The sequence below is a fragment of the Aspergillus foveolatus genome (genome assembly GCF_047715535.1).
Source record: "Aspergillus foveolatus strain CBS 279.81 unplaced genomic scaffold BDW70scaffold_9, whole genome shotgun sequence".
NCBI lineage: Eukaryota > Fungi > Ascomycota > Eurotiomycetes > Eurotiales > Aspergillaceae > Aspergillus > Aspergillus foveolatus.
Genome location: NW_027396073.1, coordinates 165,624 through 186,569, shown reverse-complemented (window position 1 = coordinate 186,569; position 20,946 = coordinate 165,624). Strand labels below are relative to the sequence as shown.

General features: G+C 50.8%; 7 protein-coding genes and 1 non-coding gene across 8 annotated transcripts; 5 read left to right on the top strand and 3 right to left on the bottom strand.

The window, feature by feature from the left end:
* The first annotated feature begins 211 nt into the window (after positions 1-211).
* Positions 212-1,961, top strand: BDW70DRAFT_121471 (leucine-rich repeat domain-containing protein). The gene is made up of 2 exons (XM_073734775.1): positions 212-919; positions 973-1,961. The coding sequence occupies exons 1-2, from the start codon at positions 240-242 to the stop codon at positions 1,922-1,924; spliced, it is 1,632 nt and encodes a 543-aa protein (XP_073598637.1). The 5' UTR covers positions 212-239; the 3' UTR covers positions 1,925-1,961.
* Positions 1,962-1,973: 12 nt separating this feature from the next.
* BDW70DRAFT_130710 (EI24 domain-containing protein) lies at positions 1,974-3,122 on the bottom strand. Its single transcript, XM_073735858.1, has 3 exons — positions 2,960-3,122; positions 2,282-2,874; positions 1,974-2,207 (listed from the first exon to the last, which is right to left on the bottom strand). Exons 1-3 carry the CDS (start codon positions 3,059-3,061, stop codon positions 2,090-2,092), a joined length of 813 nt encoding a protein of 270 aa, XP_073598636.1. The 5' UTR covers positions 3,062-3,122; the 3' UTR covers positions 1,974-2,089.
* Positions 3,123-3,179: 57 nt separating this feature from the next.
* On the bottom strand, positions 3,180-6,248 carry BDW70DRAFT_121465 (PA and RING finger domain protein). The gene is made up of 2 exons (XM_073734774.1): positions 3,843-6,248; positions 3,180-3,797 (listed from the first exon to the last, which is right to left on the bottom strand). The coding sequence occupies exons 1-2, from the start codon at positions 5,957-5,959 to the stop codon at positions 3,476-3,478; spliced, it is 2,439 nt and encodes an 812-aa protein (XP_073598635.1). The 5' UTR covers positions 5,960-6,248; the 3' UTR covers positions 3,180-3,475.
* A 614-nt stretch (positions 6,249-6,862) lies between these two features.
* On the top strand, positions 6,863-7,714 carry BDW70DRAFT_121460 (uncharacterized protein). Its single transcript, XM_073734773.1, has 2 exons — positions 6,863-7,156; positions 7,234-7,714. The coding sequence occupies exons 1-2, from the start codon at positions 7,030-7,032 to the stop codon at positions 7,611-7,613; spliced, it is 507 nt and encodes a 168-aa protein (XP_073598634.1). The 5' UTR covers positions 6,863-7,029; the 3' UTR covers positions 7,614-7,714.
* Positions 7,715-8,061: 347 nt separating this feature from the next.
* BDW70DRAFT_157405 (uncharacterized protein) lies at positions 8,062-9,840 on the top strand (the record flags this gene model as incomplete). Its single annotated transcript, XM_073740345.1, has 1 exon — positions 8,062-9,840. The coding sequence occupies one exon, from the start codon at positions 8,062-8,064 to the stop codon at positions 9,838-9,840; it is 1,779 nt and encodes a 592-aa protein (XP_073598633.1).
* A 226-nt stretch (positions 9,841-10,066) lies between these two features.
* On the bottom strand, positions 10,067-15,423 carry BDW70DRAFT_130705 (ubiquitin-binding TORC1 subunit KOG1). The gene is made up of 7 exons (XM_073735857.1): positions 15,250-15,423; positions 14,652-15,169; positions 11,903-14,596; positions 11,585-11,835; positions 11,201-11,534; positions 10,816-11,153; positions 10,067-10,739 (listed from the first exon to the last, which is right to left on the bottom strand). The coding sequence occupies exons 2-7, from the start codon at positions 15,117-15,119 to the stop codon at positions 10,550-10,552; spliced, it is 4,275 nt and encodes a 1,424-aa protein (XP_073598632.1). The 5' UTR covers positions 15,120-15,169; positions 15,250-15,423; the 3' UTR covers positions 10,067-10,549.
* Positions 15,424-15,690: 267 nt separating this feature from the next.
* Positions 15,691-15,762, top strand: BDW70DRAFT_t58. The gene has a single exon. It is a non-coding gene; the product is annotated as a tRNA-Met (tRNA).
* A 2,963-nt stretch (positions 15,763-18,725) lies between these two features.
* BDW70DRAFT_171917 (putative MFS transporter) lies at positions 18,726-20,648 on the top strand (the record flags this gene model as incomplete). The annotated part of the gene is made up of 6 exons (XM_073743353.1): positions 18,726-18,938; positions 18,988-19,099; positions 19,157-19,374; positions 19,515-19,857; positions 20,028-20,232; positions 20,297-20,648. 6 exons carry the CDS (start codon positions 18,726-18,728, stop codon positions 20,646-20,648), a joined length of 1,443 nt encoding a protein of 480 aa, XP_073598631.1.
* Positions 20,649-20,946: the final 298 nt, after the last annotated feature.

Genomic DNA, 20,946 nt, shown 5'->3' with positions numbered 1-20,946 from the left:
ACGACATTCTCAGGACCTGTTGAAGCATTAGATTATCTCCATAGCTCGCGCGCTCCTCGATGTAAAGGGAGACGGTTTAGCGGTGGTGCGCGGCATTCCTTATCAATCGCGTTATCACTCTCTCCAAATTCCCGAGTCCGACAGCCATACCATTCCCCTCCTCCTAATCCCTACATACCTACCTTTCCACACGCAACGACAGACGTTTCAAGTCAGAAACAACTTTCACCATAGCTATAATGGACAGCGAACCGCCGCTGCCCCCACCACCACGCATCCGTCACCGCTCACCCGTAGCCAAGCAATCGCAGTCTGGTTCTCAATCCGGAACCCAGGCACGCGCACGCGTAAACAAAACCTACCGCCGCCTCTCCCGCTTCGACGACGCGTCCAGCCAGCCGTCCAGCGACCCTGCCCTGTTCTCTAGCGACGACGTTCCCGCGTCCGGGCTCGAAAATTACCACGGGTCGCTTTCAGGAAGCGGGAATGGGAATGGCTCGCGCAAGCGGAGATACCGCGGCACGTGGTGGGGTGAGATGGTTAAGGACAAAGACGTAAAGCGGAAACGCGCAGAATTTAAGGATAAGAGACTTGTGGACAGTGGAGTTTGGATGGGGAGCGATGATTCCAGGGCATCGATTTTGGCGTCAGAGGATGCGCCGCCGTGTTGGGGGGAGGAGCTGTTGGGTCAGAACCAGAATCTGAACCGGGACCAGGAGCGGGAGCGGGAGCAGAATCAGGATGAGGGGATGGGTATGGGCATGGATATGGGCGTGGCGATGTCAACGACGGCGGGGTTGAGTAGGATACCAGCACGCGCTGGATTCGCGAAGAAGGTGGAGGAGTCGAGAGAGCATCAGATGGCGCGGGCGGTGGTGAATGATTGCTTGGAGAGTGGGCTGGATAGCGTTGATATAAGGTATGGTGGCTTCCTTAAATCGAGTTGCTGGTGCAATGATTCTAACAACACAGCAATGGCAATTTACGCGTTATTCCAGCTGGCCTGCTCCGACCTCTCCAGCACCTCACCAAGCTCCCATCCATAAAAGAAGCTCCCATCAGCGAAGAGGTGTACACTTCACTACAACCGTTCCTCCGTCTCTTCCTTTCCGGCAACAGCTTGAATGCCCTCCCCGGCGAGCTATTCGAGCTCGGCAACCTGCGTGTGCTCAGCCTGCGCAATAACAAGCTCGCCGAGATCCCACCCGCAATCCGCAGACTAACTAAGCTTCAGGAGCTGAATGTCGCCGTGAATCGCTTATCAGTCCTCCCCTGGGAGCTCCTCTGGCTGATCAAGAAGGGCGACCTGAAGCATCTCACCGTCCGACCAAACCCTCTTAATGAGATTGATGATCCAGCAACGAAAATCGCCCAATGGCATCACTCCCGGGAAAGCGAAAACGAAGTAAAGCAGGAAGCTGAAACTGGAGATCTCAGAGCCGTCAGGTACGAAGGACCAGCCCCAGAAGAAGCATGGGCCCCAATCCACGTCGCAACCGGCCCAGTCCAGCGCTTTAACATGGATGGCTTCCCCATCCCAGCCCCGCCAATGACTACCTCTCCCACAATGTCACAGTCCCAGTCTCTATCCCGCGTCCCCTCCCTCCGCGAAGTTGCTCTCCTCTCTTTCAGTAAATCCACCTACCTCGACACACTCCCCGACGATGAACTAGCGCATTTCCCAGACCTTGCGCTCCGGCTTTTCTTGCACGCGCGTGACGTGCGCAGCGCCGGCGGCCGCTCCTGCTCAGTCTGTCATCGCAGCTTTGTCATCGCGCGCACAGAGTGGATCGAGTGGTGGGATTGCAGTACTTATGAGAACGGGCTGAAGCGGCCGAGGGCGTCGGGGGAGAAGTTAAGGCCATTGCCATTCAGAAGGCTTGGGTGCAGTTTGGGATGTCTTCCTACAGCCCCTGAGATATGAGCTAGTGGTGTCAGAATGATTGTACATGTATATAAGTCGTTTGAGTTATATAACCTCGTGCTCAAGTATACTGATCATCAACTGGATAAAATACTATCATCCTGAATTCGTATTTCTCCATATATCCTATAGCCTCCCCAAACCTCCTTAGTACAGATGCATTTATCACTTCTCTGTCTTCTCCAGATCCGCCGCCCAGAGTGCGGCCCCAACAGCATTACTGAACTCAAACACCATCGACGCAAAGGGCACCATCTCCAGCACCACTGAGGCCATACCGAGTCTGCGCATAATACTCGTCAGCAACTCATATCCTCAAAGTAGTGAAGAAGAGAATCAATGGCAATCAAAACATACCCAGTATACGCCCCCCTCCTTCTCTTCACCCACGTCTCCATCTGCTCTCTATTCAACCCCTTCAACTGAAAATAGCGCTCATGCATCGCCGGTCCTGCCTTCTTCCCAGCAACATAGATATACAGCGCCGTCCCAACAACAGGGATGAAATTTAGCGGGAGCATGACTAGACTCCTGATCATCCCCTTTATAAACCCCCCATTCCTATCCGAACCAAGTCCGAATGGCTTCTTCACCATCTTCCCCAACCTATTTACCACGCCACTTGCATTTTTAAGTTCCCGACCACTCCCGACGAGCCTCTCGCACCCTTTCTCCAACAGCACCGCGTCGAAAACATCTACCAATGCATCACGAAGAATCCACCCTCGCGCAACCAAGTGCGTTACTGCGGAGGCTTCGCTGAGCACGAGGAGGGCGGCCGCAATGGGCGCGAAGAAGGGTCCGGCTGTGAACGAGAGAATGGCGGTTTGCGGGACGTATGTGAAGAAGAAGAGGACGCTTGTTATGGAAACTCCGGCGACGAGGGTCTGCGTTAAGCGTTTTGTGAGAGGCTTGTAGAGGGGTGGGTGTGTTGTCAGGTGGAGTATTCCCTGGTTGATTTGATCGTTAGTGGAACTGTACCTAGTAATGGTGAAAGGGGGTGGGGATATTGGGATGGAAGCGGGCACTAGGTACTTTGAAGGGGTAGAGGTATGTGCCTGAAAGGAGGACGTCTTGGGCGGTTGCGCGCAGGTTCGCGGATTCGGCGCGGAGGGCTTCTTTTGCGCGGTCGGACATTTTACCAAAGGTGGTGTTGGTGATGCCTGTGATTGTGGTAATAATAATGAATGAAGATAGAGTGGGAGATACGGGAGTGGTGATGTTGATGTTCAATGAGGCTCAGAGCTAGGTGTGGTTATGCTACACTGACGTCATTACTGGATGACAGCAACTATGAACTCTACACTTTTGCAAGCACTCCATATTGTACACAACGTCATAACAATAAATGAATTCAAGAAACGAGAGTACATGTTCGGTCAGCTCGAGTGCAGCTCGAATGCAGCTAAACAATCGTCTGAGCTGCCCCTAACGCCAACCAAATCAATCCGCAGATCGCTAATGAAATCGCTCAAGAAAAAGAAACGCTAGACACCGTCCAGGACCCGAGATGTAGAGAGAGAGATTTCTAGTTATGATTAAGAGAAGAGATTAGTTGTCGTTGTCAGTCCTGCCTTGGTGCCAGATTGTATCCCCGCTGAGGGCAGACAGACTGAGAGCTGCAAAGTTTCGCCAGCTCGGTGGAGTCGAAGAGTGCCGTTCAATACCGGTGTCGGAGGAAACGTGTCTTTCCAGGTCCGCCAGTCCGTCCTCGCCCATAGGGTTGATTGGAACGGGCGCAGTGGTTCCACCACGGTGTGATTCAGAATCGTGTTCGGATCGTGTTTCAGCATGGTGGCTCTGCGACATAGACCGTACAACGTCACCCTTGCATATAGGACAGGTCCGGCGGCGAGTTGTTAGCCACGGGGTACTGCGTCTGTTAGTGAGATTCTGAAACCGACCTGCAGGTACTTACATGCACTCCACGTGAAATTCGTGGCCACATGGTAGGCTCATCACGCGGCTCTGCCCATCAATATATTCTTCAAGGCAAACAACACACTCAATTTGTCGCCCAGTGTACTTTCGACGCCATGTCGTAGATGCGCCGGACTTTTCTCTCCTCGACTCGAATTGGTCGGGTTCGGCTTTCTGGAATCGAGTCCGGGATCGAGTATGGTCTGGAGAACTCCTTGACCCCAGAAGGGGAGATGTTTGGGAAACAGGCCCAGGGCTCGAGGATCTCACAGAGCTAGATGAGGAAGATGAGGTGGGAATTGTTTGATATGTCCTCACCGGAAGGCGCTCGACTAGCGACTTGGGTGCTCGCCAGCGTCGTCGCCGTATGCGTGACCGGAGTAGCAAAAGGATATAGACCACAGACAGTGTGAGAAGCGGGCTCACGACCAGAACAAGGAGCGTATCGAAGAATGGACTAGTAGACATGCTTGTCGGCGTAAGGGTGACCCACAGACCTTCATGCTCCTTTGTTTTCACATCCTTTCTCGGGGTATCGCGAGAGACTCGCTGCTTCTTCTCATCACTTCGGATGCTTGGCTCAGAAGCCTCGGCTCTAACGCCGAGGAAATGTCGAGAAAACCAGCCCCTCGACTTTGTACCGGCGCCAGCAAGTCCAGAGGACCGACGCTCAGTTTTCCGAGACTTGTCTTCAGAAGCACTTGATTTCTCCACAGCGTGGTATTCTCCACTGCCAGGAGTTATGCTACCGCCTTTAAGCGTCGAAGTCGCACCCTTGTCATTGCGCTTTGATCCTTCTGACACAGAGGTGGCCGTAGCAGCTGGTAGGGCACTGCTCTTAGTTGCAACAAGATCCGGATCCCGCCAGTCTTGTACGCCAATGACAAAACCATCCCCGTCGCTGCTCGTTCCGGATTGTGAATTTTTGTGGCTCTTGTCGCCAGCTTCAGCCTCGTTTCCAGATATTGCCTGGTCGTCCCAGAGTCCCACTGGAACCCAGTTAATATTGCCACTGCTGGGTGGCCGCCTGTTGTCTTCCAGCGTTGCGACTTGTTCACTGCCGCCCAAGCCGAATATGGATAGCAACTCATGGAAAAATCCAGGCCTTGGAGACGGTGCGATTTCGTCACTCGTAGTTTGCTGGGTAGATGAAGGCGTTGTTACAGCGGAGACTGCTGGGGTAGACTCAATCTGGGAGTCGCTGACGGTTTTTGTGCTGTCGATCGAAACGGATTCATCCCGGTCCTGCGGGGGAACAAGAGACGACAGCAGGTGGGCTGTAGTGTATGACGTGAACAATGCGGGAATCGTGACGTTTGACGTATCGCCTCGCGCATACATCGTAACAAGGCTTCCACCTCGAGTATCATCGCCCACAATCAACGCAAGAGCCCCGCGCCGTTGGGCCCACTTGACTTTCTCCAGGAAACCACAGCCGCCCCTGCTCAGCAGGACGACCTGACCACTTATTTCGGCAGTCTCTTGCAATGATTGTATGTCGGCATGTGCACTCTTGAGCGACGGAGACGAGTCACGATTCTTCTCGGCGGTATCGACCACGACGGACTCGGGAAGGGGATGGTGAAGATGGTCGTCCGTGCCGTCATTAGGCGTTAGCGATGCGGAATGTCCGTCGCGAGATGTAGAGCCCTGCAGGAAGTCCGCATGGCTTTTACCTGGCGTAATGCCTGCGTCCATGTCGTCGGACCCAGGTTTCCCAGCGCGGCCGTCAGTGGGAATATCAGAATCACCATCCCTCCAGCCGGGAATATCCGAACAGCCTAGTTCTCTTCCAGAGGCGGTTGATCTCTCCCCAAACCCACTGCCGACCCATAGCCGACCACTCAGGCCTTTCTCCGGAAGTAGGGGGCCAAACGCAGCAGGTCTGGCTAGGAAGAATGTCGAGTTTTCATCGGTCAGGCTGATTATGGCAGTTGGAGGAAAGAGTGAAGAAGGTAGATTAAAAGAGAAAAGCGAATGTAATCCTGTCGCTTGTCCAGCAAGCGAGTTAGGCGTTGAAACGTGGGGAGAAGAGGTGAGGACGGAGTAGAAGGTGAGAAAGATAGGGAAGAAGATGAGACAAAACGCGAGGAAGACTAGACGTGGAGGTCGCATGATTTCGATTTGATGCTGTCAAGAGAAATAGTGTTTTTTGTAGACCAGGAGACGGCTTGGGATCAAGCTCGTTGCGACACTGTCAGTCAAGAACAGTCCGAGGGTCGTGTGTCCGTCATAGGAGCGGACTCATTGAGGGGAGGTAAGGCAGCAACGGGAGAGGCCAAGATCGGACAGAAGAGGAAGAATCAAGTAAAGGCTCGAGTCAAAATGGCAGAAAAGCATCCAAGAGGGGACGAGATACTGAAAGGTACAAAGAAAACATGAACGAGAATCGATTAGGCTTGGGGATGTGGTTGGAACTTGGATGCCTTCACCTAGCTGCAGTGCTGTGCAATCAGCGGGAGCCGAGGAGTCACGAGATTAATGCCTCAGGCATTAACATCACACCACCGGGCAACAAGCTTCAGCGGACCCGTGCTTCCAGTCAACTTGGTCTCAGAGGATAAGCGACGTACTTCAACGTGTCTTTTTTACGACTTTATGGCTCTATATCAAACTGGTCGACACCCCTGATCTTTCTCATCCCTGGATCGGAGAAGATCAGTGACGTGACATCTCTCGCTTCCAGGCAGTGCGGGCGGGATCGAGCGCTGATCATAGCGCCGTCACCCCCGGCTCCACGACCGGCTTGCACCTGAGACGCGATCGACATCGACATTTGGTGCCTGATGCTGTGTCGTAGGGGATTGTCCTTGCAGATCAAGCCTGCACGAACCGCGGCTTGCGAAAGCATAAGGAACCTCCCCGCCGGTATCGACCACAATCCCTAGAGGCAGCCGCTGGTCAATGATCCGACCACCATCCACTTGTGGAAATTGTTTCCCACTCACCAGGAAGTTGAAATGATATGTTCGAGTTGTGGGTCCATTGAACTGTCTAGAAATCCACCGGGATGAGACTCCAGCATCTCTTGAAAGTCGAACCATGGTCGTGACGTCGAATAACACTCTTTGCGGACCATGGCGGAAAGCATAACAACAGATACCTCGAGCGACTCCGTATATGTACAAAGAACGCTCAACAGCCGACCTCTCCGTGGTTAGGTCCGATATATCTCTGCTCAGTTCATGATATATCGTGATTGTGGATGCGGACAAATCCATAACGGTGGTACAAGAAACCTGAAAGCCATCACCGTCTGTCGTTGCACCATGTCAAAACTGTTGCAGAAGATGAAGGACGTCATGGCGAGCTGTAAGCTGAAATCAGACCGCGCCAGTAGGTGTATCTACGAATATTGATCTCCGAAGCATGAGAATTAACTATATCAGGTCGCGGCCCAAACTCTAAGAACTATACAGATGAGCATGATGCTTATATCACCGACGACTTTGGCGATAAAGCCTACTATGCTCCCCCTCGCATTGATGATTATGGACTGAGATTTGGGAGTTATGAGAGCAATCCCCGGCCTGGTACCTACGGTTCCGGCAGTTATGGCTCTAGTAATCACGCGAAGGGCTACGGATTCTCAAGTGCTGGAGCACATGGTTCCTACGCGGAGACTCCGGCAGGACTAGGGTTTAGTGACGATCCTATTAGTAGCCATAATAGAGGATCAGGATATCGGAACGGCTGGTCCTACGGACATGCTTATAGGAGCCAAAGGGGCTCCATGCCTATAGATCGTGAGCAGCGGAGCAGTTGGTGAGGTGATATATTGTCTTTTTCTCTAGTGTGATAATCAGAATGTGAATTGCAGGAGCGAGGTAACTAGGACAATAGGAAGGAGTTAACCAACAAAAAAAAAGGCTGATTTCCCGTAATTCCAATAGGCAGGAACTCACTTCCATCCAGCCGACGCGAGCATCTCTGCTAGAGACACGAGTGTTGATAATTTCGTTCGTAGGTTAACGAAATCGAAAGAGGGCAACCTGAGGGAGAAGTTCCTCGCCTGGGTGAAATCAACCTTTCTCTTGGTCAACACAACGTGTTCCTGGGCCACTCGCTCTCCTGCTCTCCTTCCACAACACAATACCGTACACATTTCTTCACTCTCATCCACTCTTTCCGGACAATTCCAGCTAAGTCATATTGTTGCACACCTATCGCGGTCGTTCGATGCCCGTTTCGACGTGACTATTTGCTGAAGCTCCTTAATGGCGGCCCAGAGATACATCCTTCGCTCTGAAAGCTATGCCCAGACAGTCCCAGTCTTCGCCCGAAGGACCGTTGACTACGAACTTTCTGATGACCAGGAGCTGGCATCCTCGCAGCCTGTTTCCCTTATCCAACTGTGCAGAAAGAGCTCATCGAGAAACCGAGCAACGAGGAAGGCAAAAGCTCTTCATTCAGCAAGCGCTGACGACCTGACAGAAGCCTCTCAGGGCGTTTCAGCCCATGATGATGTTGATAAACACGAGCATTACCCTCGACTCTCTCTTCCAGGATACTCAAGCCCCACAGAATACGGTTCGGACGAAGAATCTGAGAGATTGACACTGCCCTCTTCAAGGCTCGTTTCACAAGGATATCCGTGGCAGCGCGATGAAAGTCACTCTGAGGCTACTCAAGAGCAGACATGGCATCCGAGCCCGGGAGATTACCATTCCCAAAAAAACCCTCTGAACTATGCTACTCACAACAACCGCCGTCACCCGGGGGAGACCAGCTATTTGTCCGAGAGTCCTTTCCTAAGGAAATCAGAATGGGACAGCTCAGAGCGTGGGACTGGGCCTGCCGACGCGACATCAGCCACCAGACCGTCCCCGTTGGAAACGCCACAGCCCTATCTTTATTCCCAGAAAGTTTTGCAGAGGGAGCATTTGCCAGCCTCCTTGCAGATATATCGAGAGAGTTTTGATCGTCCACACGATAGATCACCTTACGAATCCTACCGTTTGAACCGCCGCAACAATCGGACCGATCTACCAGAGGTTACCACTAGCTTGCAGCACGGGAATCCTCATGATTTGGCGTATGAAAAGGCCATGGGTAACATAACCATTCGCTCGGCACCGAACTTCGCAACACACGGTCGTTCACGTTTGTCTAATCCAGAGGCGGCTACTCACTCGATCGCGACGCGGAAAGTTCACAAATCACAGGAAGCACTTGTCCTTGGGTCAAGGCTATCAAGTGGTACCAGCACCTCCCAGTGGACCCTAAAAGAGGAAATTTACGCCATCTTGGACAATATGCATGTTAACTCCCGAACAGATCCTGACCCAGCATCAGCTCAGATTCGCGAAAGTACACAGTCTCCACCTGCTCGTGCGCTTGGAGTGGCCCAACTGCTTAATGCTGAGTCTCCAGGATTGCGATCATATTTGACAAGCGGCGATACAAGTGCCGAGCCAAAAGATACAACTATTAGGGCTCTTGATTTGAGGAAAGAGACACATAAATGTCAAAAGGCCATTACAGCGGACACTCTGCCATCAGAATACGATCAGTCAAACATCGAATCAGCGCTAGAGACTTCGAACACCTCGGCCGCCTCACCCAAGATAATAAAGCTACCTCCAGGTCTTCCTAGTCCAGAAATACCGCCTGGGGAAAAAATGTCAGCGTCCACAACAGCAAGGCTTCGTGATGCAGGTTACTGGTTTCACCAAGACGTTCGTGGAGAAGAGCAGCTGCGCCAGCATATCGCTAACACTATCGAGAACTTTGTTGATACGACTGAGTGTCTAGGAGGGCAGACTTATTTGAGACAGGATCGCATCCTTACCAAACAAACTATCTCGGCCCTAGGCGATGTCATCGCTAATCTTCATGCTTACAACTCCGGCGATGACCAGAGGGGATATTTTGCAAATTTTGCCTCTGTCGCGTCGCGCTTCTGCGATCTGCCAGTCAGCGGACAGCGCAGTTACTTTGAAGACCCTTGGGAGAGACTTATGGAGCAGATAATCCGTGATGGCGAATTCACTTAGCATGACGTTTTGCAGTTCTTAATTCACTTGCTCCTCTTCTAGCATATTGATTATGGCGTTCATCCGTCCGATCAAGTTTGGGCACAACTATGCATCGGTTATGTAAGGGTCATATAGCTCTCATGGCCTTAAGAAATCAGAGATACTCGAGTCCGTTGCTTTGCTTTACGAGCGCAGGACCTTATCGCGAGTTTATTGCACAATACTTACATACTTATTCCTTAGATTCAGTCAGGTTCAATCGATCTAGTCTTCCATTTCTAAAATAGATGAAGACGGTAGTCACCGCGACCCTATTATCCACTCTAAGTAAAGTAGGTCCTATAACCATGGCTCCATCAATATACAATCAGACAAGCAATCAACAGGCACATATACAATAAGAAACGCGGAGAACACAACAGTATTAGATGCTAGTGCTGAAAAAGACAAGTATCTGAAATGTGAAAATCGAAATCGAAGATCCATCCTGCCGAACGCCGAAAACCGATGCGTCATTAAAATAAACAGACAAATTGATGGCCATGCTATCAGAAAGTATAGAGTAAAGCAGAGAATAATAGAGGCAGTACCTTGCGTGCCCAAACCAGACCCAGACCAAGACCCAAGCGCCAATGTCCGTGCTGTCAAGCAAGACGAGGAAGAGGACGAGAAGGAGACAAAATACATGAAAGAAGAAAAGCTGTTAAATAGGTAGGCGTTGAAAATCCTAGCAGCTGACCAGATTGATATGGTTATCATTGAGCGCAGCGCAGGCGAAGAGGGTGCGGTGCGGGTGAAAGGCTGTACTGGAGATGGGCGAGGAGCGGTTATGGTGGAGGAAGCTTGAATAAGGCTCGAAGGTAGAAAGGTGGGTCCCGTCAACATTGTAGGTCTTTACTTCGTGGCGGTTTGTGCCGCTGTGCTTGCTATTAGTTTATGACACTACACACCAAGACAAAGCGGAATGGTAAAGGAAGGGGAGACAGGACATACACCATGAAAACAGGCGCGTGTTCGTGGACGCTCAGTGTGCGCAGGGTATCTCTTGTGCCGTAAATCGTTGAGATGGGATTATCCATGCGCAGATCCCAGAGTCTGATTTCGCCGTTTCGACTGCCGGAGATGAGTTCCCTGAGGCCCCCGCGCTGCATATGGACGTTTGTGATCCACTGTTTGTGTTCGCGCCATACTTTGACCATTGACGCTGTGGGTTTGAGACGCTGATCGAAAACGCGGACTGCGCCGTCGCCAAAGCCGGCCACGAAGATGTTGCCCGCAACTTGGTCAGAAGTTAGAGACGTGATGCAGGAGCCGGAGCGTGCGGGAATATCCTGGTTCGGTAAGTTAAAAGCGAAGTAGTTTGGCAAAAGGGACTTACATTCGTGCAGACTTCTGTTGCCGCATTCCACACTCGGATGACTTTGACATCACCGGCGACCAGAGCTTTACCTTGACCCTGCTGCCAGTCGAGAACGAGGCCGGCGTTCCGGTTACTAGGGATTAGTTCCGGTAGTGCTCTGAAAGCAGTCACGATTTCGACGTCTTTGGCTGATTCATAGTTGCGGAACACTTTGAGCACGCCATCTGACGACCCTGTCATCAGAAGAGCTTGGTCATCCTCGTTTATGTAACGAACTTCGTTGATCTTGGATCCCAATGGGTTCCCGTTGGAGAAACGGTTGAGGCGCTTGTGATTCTGCCAATCCCATATCCTATTCTTATGTCAGCATGCACTGCACCATTGCGCTTTCAAAGTACTTACGCAATCGTATCTCTATCATCGGCCACGGCAATGTGGTCCTCGAACTGATGAAAGCACATCTTTAGGGGCTGAGTGGCGTTCGATAACAGCGCTATGGAGTTATCCCAGCGGCTGCTGCCTGCCTTTCCTTTCAGGGGCTGGGTCTCCGAGATGATTTTCTCGTTGCGGCTGCGCCTCCAGAGACGTTCGTTGTAATCCGCGCTACCGGGCTCGTCGGGTTCATTGGGTTTCATTTGTGGTTCCCGGAAGTACTGCGCATGGGTTAGAAAACGTTTATTGGATTTTTCGACAAATCAGGTGGAGGAGTTCTCAACTTACCTCTGTGGACCAATCTAAAAATCTACTCATAAGTGGAATGCTTGGGGCAACTGATGGGTCTCTGCGTTCAAATCCACGCGAAGTGGGAACTGGAGCTTGTTGGTATGTTGTTGCAGGAGCAAGTTGGTCGTTGACCTCGGGTGGCCGGGTCCATTCCGGAGGAGCTCGCCCTCGTGGGGTTGCAGGTGCACGACTTTGGGGTGATGTTGATGCCTCCGATCCATGAGATGATTCTCCCTGCAAAGGGCCGCCAAATGCGAGATTCTTCAGCGATGCTGCTACACTAGCAGTCCGCCTAAGGCTCAATGAGAGGTACCCTTCTTGCTTCGGGGGCGCAGTGGGAGGAGGCGGCGGCGGCGCAGCCTTCTTCGGATTCGGCTTTTCTCGAACCTGAGACTGTTGGTCAACTTGACTTGAGAGGTCCAATATTTCCTTGCGAAGTCGTCCAGTTAACGCGGCCATAGGAGATTCGAGTAACAGCTGATGCATGTAATCCACGATTGTTCCCGCATCCTGCGCAATGTCAGGATGGGGATCAACGGAGAGAATCAGAAGTTGCTTCCAGATTGTGCCAAATGTTGTGTTCTTGGACAGTGGCTGAGGCTTGCCTGCAGTACCCGTCTCTGCAGGCGGTGAGCTATCTAAGCCTAGTTTACCGAGAAGGTTCAGCTTTTCATCCTGGAGTTCCTCGTAAGCAGCAACAAGGAATTTGTTCTGATAGCGCTTCACGAAAGTTGAAAAGAACACAAGGAGCTCTTTCCTGACAATCACGCTGCCATCGGAAGCCATCGGTAGGACAGCAAGGGCTAAAGATTCCTCAATTTGCGCCACCTGATCGGTCAGATCGGGAATACCGAGGAAGGTCATCAGAGCATGAAGCATTGCGGCCCTGACTTCCGGGACGGGGTCGAAGTTTAGTTCGCAAAGTCTCATCGGCGCAGAACACCGAATTCCCATCCACTTGGCTTCCGGAAAGTCTGACCACAGCATACTGATACAGAGGCACGACCACTGTCGCAGCAGGGGGTTTTCAACATCCATCAGATGTATCAAACAGGATTCGAAGAGGTCGGACGATAGGCATACGTTTTGTCCTTGTGTATAATTCTTGCAGAATATTGAAACAATGAAGGCACACATAGCTCGGTGTTCGCTAGCGTTACCCACGGGAATGGGTGAGGATGGGTTAAGGATGGAGATGAAGTAGTGGATTCCGTTGTCCTTCAAAAGGTCATTCTGGACTGTATGGTCGACAGCCATGATTCTTGCCCAAATGAATACCATGACCGGTTTCAACTCCTGTGCCGCCGACTGCAGAAGCTTCACGACATAGGGAAATATACCAATGCTCAAAGCCAGGTGGACAGCCCATGGTCCTAAGTCGAGAAACTTACTAAGCAGGATTAGGGCTCTCAACCTGTGCGCCTGACTCAAAAGGACCTGCAGAACGATGGGTAGCTGATCTGGTGGGCTCTTCTCGGTCGGGCCAGATGATAAGTACATCTCAAACGCAGTAAGCTGTTCCGCGAAGAATGTGGAATGTTGATACTCGTATTGTCTGCGACCTTCCTCATGATCGATAAGGGCAGGCAACTGAGCAAGAACCATCTCAACCGCCAGGTCCCAGCTTTTCCAGAGGGGGTGATTATGGGTCTCTGGGAGTTCTGGTGATGAGATTGGTTGACATTTGTACGTGCGCATGATGCGCTCGCTCAGCAGAAAGTTCCTAAACAATGCCGCCACCATAAGGTCTTGACGGAAGAGTTTCTTGAAAAGGGCTCGTGGTAGAGTTTTCCACGCAATTGTGTCGGTGATGGCCGTGAAGATCCAGTTCAACTCTCCGAGAGGACTTCTTCGGTCCTGTAAGCGACCGGGAACTCGAAAGTCGTCGATTCGAACATTGGATTGAAGTGGGTTTTGGAGAATGAAATAGCGCAACGCAATCTCGATCGGTGTGGTCAGGCAGCATGTAAACAAATCCGCCGGGAGATCTGGATTCGTCGGAAGGGATTCATTCTTTTGGCACGCCGCGAGGATGATGCAGTCTCCGTAATTCTGAACGATAGCATTTGGATCAAGCCTTTTCTGCTCGAGGTTTTCTTTCTCGTGTTTCTCAACAAAGGTGTGAAAGTTTTGGACAATATTCCCTGCATGAGAAACATCGAACACAAAAAGACTGGGCCCCGCAAGCCATTGTTGTAGGTCGTACAAGGACACAGGGATGTACTGTGTGTAATTTTTGTTGAAGACCCATATCTCTCCGGACTGCGTGGGCAACGGAACACCATGACCATTGTAGTGGAAGAGAACTCTTTCATCTTTGGCGTTTCGGCGGAGCGATACACAAAACTTCTTGGTTTCGTCAACAGAAGGGTCGAGGTATTGCTTGTACCGCGTCCTAAGACTAAGTGTCTCGTATTGCTCTTGCAGTTTCTTTCCAATTTGCTCCATCAGCTTGTTGTTGCCGCCGCCGGTGGTAGATGTCGGGTCGACCCAGCATTCGAGTTTAGCGGTTGGATTTGTCTTGACGACATCCGGAGGATCAACACCGATGTTCAGACAAATCGCCAAAGCAGCAGAAACAGTCTTGAGGCGGTCCTTCATCCGCCAGTCCTGGGATGGCCAGCTTCCAACAGGGTCTCTCGGAAATCCATTCGTCTCGTGACGTTTCTCCGTAAAGTACATGTAGAAATTCTAAACGCAGCATGTCAGACCGGTATCAAAAACCTCCAGCATTGAATCCGCTTACCGAATGAAGCACCTTGAGGTACTCGCTCGACGTGTATTCCTCCTGCCACCCATGCCTCATCGCAAAGTCCTCCTCATCCTCGTTATCGACGATCACGGGCTTATCGAAACCTCCGCGGGGTCCGTAGTCACTCTTGGCCCTCTTCAGAGCCGCCGTCGGCCGTGCACTACTACTGGAGTCTTGGTCTGAAGTAAACCGCGAACTACCCTCGGTAGGCGCTGTGTTCTCGCCAGAAGAGCTCGTCGGCCTAGCCGGCGGAGGCTTGTGGTGTTCGACAGTGGTAAATGAGCGGTGGTGATTTGAAATCGGTGCAGGGGATATTTGGCGAGGTGGGATATGCGTTTCGAGGTCAGGGCCGAAGGCAACTCGGACGGACTTCTGGGTCCTTCTCGGGGCCTCAGCCTGAAGACTGGAAGCCTGGTGCGGCGATGTATTACGTTGCTCCATATCTACTGTCGGGTCCCTCATTGTACGGCGATGCTCATCGTGTGCGTCTATCGTAGGAACGTCGGCCGTCACTTGCAGTCGCAATAGCTGTTAGTGATGTTACCCTGTACAGGGGCTCTGGAGAGCCGTTTTTCGACAGTGGGGCGCTCACCTTATCAGAAGTCAGCGCATGCACCGAATCCAGACCGACTCTCATCGGTATGAAGTGGACGTCGGGAGTAAAAGAGAGAAAAGCCTTGGTGATTGCAGATATCGATCCAGGTTAAGAGGTCTCCGTCTATCCTTGATGTCAAAACCGCAGCTGTCCGCCCGTAGCCAACAGCTTCCGAACGGCGAGATGATCGAGAAGCGGGTTTAGTTGGGAGGTAAGCTCGCTGGGCCTTGGCATCAAGCTGAGGAACATCATTCTTCCGCCAGCGTCCTAACAGAGACTAGTTTGAGTCTCTCACGTGACAATACGCGCTAGCAGCCGCAAGCCCTAACCGCGGCAAAGGTACCCGCTGACCCAACATGCGTATATCAAAGCCCACTGAGGGTCATTTGAGTTGATTCAATATCACCCACATCCCCTTGCTATTCTAAAACATCAAACAGCATGTTGACGCAGCGGAAGCGTGCCAGGCTCATAACCTGGAAGTCCCTCGATCGAAACGAGGACATGCTACGTGTTATTTTTTGTTTGTTCCATGTGTAACACACGGGTCAGCTTGGATCCGGCTCCCATTGAGACTATCTTGCTTCTCCTTCTGCCTTCCTTTCTAATTCCGCTCCTGAACCACCAAGCTGCCTCAGTCGGTGTACACTCGTTCGACCTGCTTGTTTATTGTACAGAATCGGCGCGGCATAAGCCGAAGACTCTTCCCTTCGGACTTCTGGGTAGCCAGCGGGTCTGACTACCGCAACCTGTACGACCATGGTCCAAGCAACATATTGTCATAAAATAAAGATACTGATAGTCACTAAAAACGGCAGTCAAACACTCAGAAGGCATGGAAGCTCTACTTGTCCTGTGACGACGACCGGAAAGAATCTGACTGTAATACTTGTGTGATTATATGTTTTATGTGCTGGTACAAAAATAAATTCTAGTGGACTGGTAAAGTATAGGGGCTTGCGCTTATCCCCAGCTCAGATTGAAAGCCAGGATGAGTTCAAGTATAAGAAGGAGAATGAAAAATCCCTTCTGATTCAGACGTACTCGTTGAATATACCTTGCACCAGATGGTAAAAGTATGGTTGTGGAGCTGGGATGATCCTTTTGGATGATAGCTCCGGTGTGGAGCAATATATATAACTGTTCCACGGCAACCATCTATGCATCTCAACAATGTCTGCAAAATATTGCTCTGAGGTGGAACGACTTGCGAACGTTGAGGGAAATAGGCTTTATACCAAGATATATTTCCAGAACTCATGAGCATAGGCACTGCGAAGCAGGGCGCGATCAAGCATTATGTACCTCGCATGTCCAGAAACATGACCGCGTTCGGCGTAAGTATAGGAACCCTGTGTGCAAAGTATCCCTGGCCTTGATCTTTCTCGGTCAAAGGCGACGAACTCGTGGTTGGGCCTGGGATCCGCCGTCAGTCTTTGATTCCGCCCTCGCGCGTCTTATTGAAAGTGTGGCTCAACGCACCAGTCGCCAGCTGCAATCAATGGCAAGAAATGAAATAATGTGCAAATCATACGTTATTTAAATGATAGTCACTATGCTTAGTTCTAGACCTGATATAATGTCAGTGCCAATAGACAAATATTCTCTTAGTACTGAAAGTCTTTTTCTCACCACAAGGTAAATCACTGAGCTCGTCAGCAGTTACATGAGAGAATGAAGATGATCAGTAGTAACTGCTAAGTTGGCTATCGTCCCAAAGACAGAGAACCATAAGGACTACATAGGATAGATGGCTCAGTTGAGTGGGTGCACGTGCGTGGCTGCCTGGATGGTCATGTCTGCCTGAGTAGACCTTGACCACTAAACAATGTGAGCCCAAAGTTTCAAATTACATCATTTTTCAGACAACTGAGGTCACTGAGAGATTTCCGAGAAAGCCGACAGCATTACTAACTTGCTTCTGTGTTTTTATCAAGTCGGGCAGTGTCCTGGGAGTAGCGACACTGTCTTTGAGGAGAGATAACCGCGAGCCCGCAGACTTGAGCTGGGGTTTTGGGAGCGGGCGTTCTTGCTTGCAGCTGAGGGCGATCATCACATTGACGACAGGCTCCGTGGGACCATGTGCATTCTCTTCTTTTCTAGATCGGTCTAAAGTACCTACAGCCGGTACTTACCTGTGCCTCTACTTCCCAATCTGAGATGTTGGGATGGATCAAAGCCTGGTCCTAGGATATGGACACGGCTACGATAACGCTGGAAACAGATTGTTCTGGCTATAAGAGCAGCTGTAGAGTGGACCCGACTAGACCATTCTACAGGCAACCTAGGAAAGGTTATCCTTGTTCCCAGTATTCTATAATACTGCAGCCGAGCTGAATCGCAGCCGTGAGCCAAATAGAGTCAGCATCAGACAGTACTTAGGAACCTCGCGCATTCGAATTTCAACGGCCTCCTCAGGGACAATTCAAGTCGGATCTCTGCACTAAGCAACGGGAATGGGTGTTCGCCAACATTGACGACTGCCACTTCTCCCAACTGACGAAGTGTATGTTGCGAATGTGGAATGGTGGAGGAAGGGTGTAGAAGGCGTAGGACGCGATGGTCAGACAGTGCCTTACGGTCCTATGTACGACGCAAAGACAAGGATAAGTAGGTACTGTCCAATGTTGATTCAATTCGTTCCACACTCAGCAATCTGATTCCCATGGCCATGCGTATCCAAGAATGTATCTAATGTATACTGGCCAGTCCAGGAAAACGAGAAGAAAACGAATGGATAGACAGGGGAACGCCGGAAGGCATAAGACTTTTCCAAGCAGGGCGTGTGTATAAGCTCAGGGCTGTAGTTTTTCAGATAAAGTATCAGGTTAGTTCCCTCCAGGTGAGCTGCAGCAGTATAGCTCTAACAGTTCGCTTTGAAGGCCTTTGGATAGGATAGTACTTAGCACTCAATCACATTCCGGATTGGACAGTTCACTCTGTTAATACATAGACGTGAGATCTCAAGACACTTTCCTAGTAAGTACCGGCTCCAGGCTCTCCGATCTGATTATGGATTTTCAAGTTGTCGTAAGATGCCCTCGGGAACCGACGTCTCAACCTTCAGCCCTAGATAGAGGTCGGGCCACGTGTTTCGGGCCCACACTTAAAATACAAGTGTCATACAGGCACCGGATCACTTGCTCGAAACTGAGTAGCTCTCAAAATCCGAGGTGCCAAGTTCTAGTGCATTGGGTGACCGGAGCCGTGGGTCTCGCTAGGAATATGCCATTCGTGTAGGCCTTTTGTTGAGCCCCTCCAAGTCTCGGACAGGTTCCGAGATCTTATCAATCAGCAATCGACAGCCAATAAGCGGGGAGTTTGCAACAGCTGCTCGGACTCAAGTGGATCTGTCACCTTATCTGATGAAGTTGTACTATTAACAGTGAGTACCTGGTACTTAAGCTGCACATATCTGCCGCTCTAGGCTTCATGCACTTCTTTTCCCGCCCAACATCCATCTAACCTTTTCCATGGACGCCGAGAAGTCACCTCGCAAGACGGAGGAGCCGGTCATCTCCCCGTCACAGGATACAGACTCTGGCCCGAATGCCTCTACTATCGACGGAAAAAGCCCGCCGCCTTTGCTGGCCAAGCTATTTGCCGTTTTCCTTATCTCGTGCATTAGTTTCGGCTCGCACTGGAGCTCTGGCGTGACTGGCGCGATGAAGAGTACTATCAAAAAGGTACATTTTCGTATTTCAATCATAACGCGCATTGCTGACAGGCAATCAGCAAATGCAAGTCTCTAACACGCAATTTTCCCTTCTAGAAGCAAGTGAGGACTTTATGGCCACTTTACTCTTATTAATCAGCGGGATCGTGACGGATCGAGTTGGAGGCGCGGGTATGTCACCCTCTCATTTACTTATTACGACTAATCCTAACCTTTATTTTCCTAAAGAAATGATCGTCTACGGAAACATCATCTACACAGTCGGATCTATCCTTGTTGCTGCGGCGACGACTGTACGCTCCTTCAACTTTATGATCGGCGGCCGGGTCATTCTTGCATTGGGGGATATCGCTACGCAAGTTGCGCAGTATAAGATGTTTTCCTCGTGGTTTCCTCCTAGCAATGGGTTTGCGTCTACGCTGGGGTTTGAGTTGGCGATTGGGAAGGTACTTGCCATTATTAATTTGAAGAAATTGTTCCTGACAATGTAGATCGGTGGCTTCGTCGGTAAATCCACAGCGAATGTCATTGCCAAGGTAAATCACACTCAATATCCCCGGGATCATAACCAATATTAACAGGCCAGAACACCGGCAACTTCGCCTGGGTCTTTTGGACCTCTGTTTTCATGAACCTCTTCACCAACGCCGCGACAGCCATTTTCTATTTCTTCACGCGGTACTGCAACAAGCACTATACCGGGCGCCAAGACAGTGCCACAAAGGAAGTGCTAACAGAGAAGAACAAGAAGTTCGAGTTCCAAAAGGTCTTTCAGCTACCCTGGATGTTCTGGGCCGTCATGGCATTCTCGCTCTTCCAGACGAGCACCGCGCTGGTCTTTAGTCAGAATGCTACGGAGCTCGCGGAGAAGGTGTTTGATGTCAACAGTATCACGGCGGGATGGTACAGTTCGTTGTCACAGTATGCTGGTATGTTTTGAATAACGCTTTAGGAGTCGGGGGGCAAGATTCTTGCTTACCGTAGAAGGATTCTTCCTTGTCCCATGTCTAGGTGTCTTCATCGATGTCCTTGGGAATCGAGCGAGTGTCTGTGAGTTATGCGTCTACTTCCAACTAGAAATGCCCACTAACCTCTTCAGTATGCGTCTGCGGCTTTGGAATATTCCTCAGCATGTTTCTCGTCAATTTTGCCAACACAGAAGCCGGCACTGCCGCCTCCTTCGGCATCTACGCAATCGCCGTCTCGCTCGGACCGACCTCCATAATCGACAGTATCCGAACAACGCTCTGGCACCAGTCTGTATTCGGCTCTGCATATGCGTTGAAAGTCACTATGAATAATGCGTACGCTATCCCTCATTTTTTCTCTTTCCCAATACACTCAACAATCTTTGACGAAGCAAAACAGCATGAACATAATCGTACGCATCATAACCGGCGCCCTCCAAGACGCTGACAGCGACTCCTACGACCGGGTCGTGCGCGTCTATCTTTTTCTCGCTGCGGCGTCGGTTATTGTCGGGCTCGCGATATTAGTTGGTTCGTTGACAAACGATAGCCTGCGGCCCTTGCAGTGGACAAGAAAGAGGAGAATGACCGTTGGGGCAGAGCATATTGAAAAACAAAGGGAGTGGCATTTGGTGACCTGCTACAACAGAAGTAGGGTTACGTCGCTTTGCTGCTTTTGCACGTTGATGATGCTAGTCCTTGGTGGATGGGCAGCGTATATCTGGGGGGCTGTTACGGGAAATAACTCATGATAGTGGAGTAATAGCTACTGTCCAAGGTAGATATGGTTATACATCTGAATCCGCATGAGGTTAAGGGGTAGGAATTATGGCCACATTGGATTGAATATACAACCTCAATATCAGAAGGCTAGCAAGTTCTGTCGTTGCATTAGATGGTATAGTACCCAGCACTGAAGAATATTGACACGGAGCAACTTATCTTCTTCAGAGTTTAGATTGTCCTGAACGGCTATTGATAGGCTCTATGTTCCCCGGACGCCATCTAGCCTACTTTATAGACGTCCACGTCTCTACATCAGCAGCACTC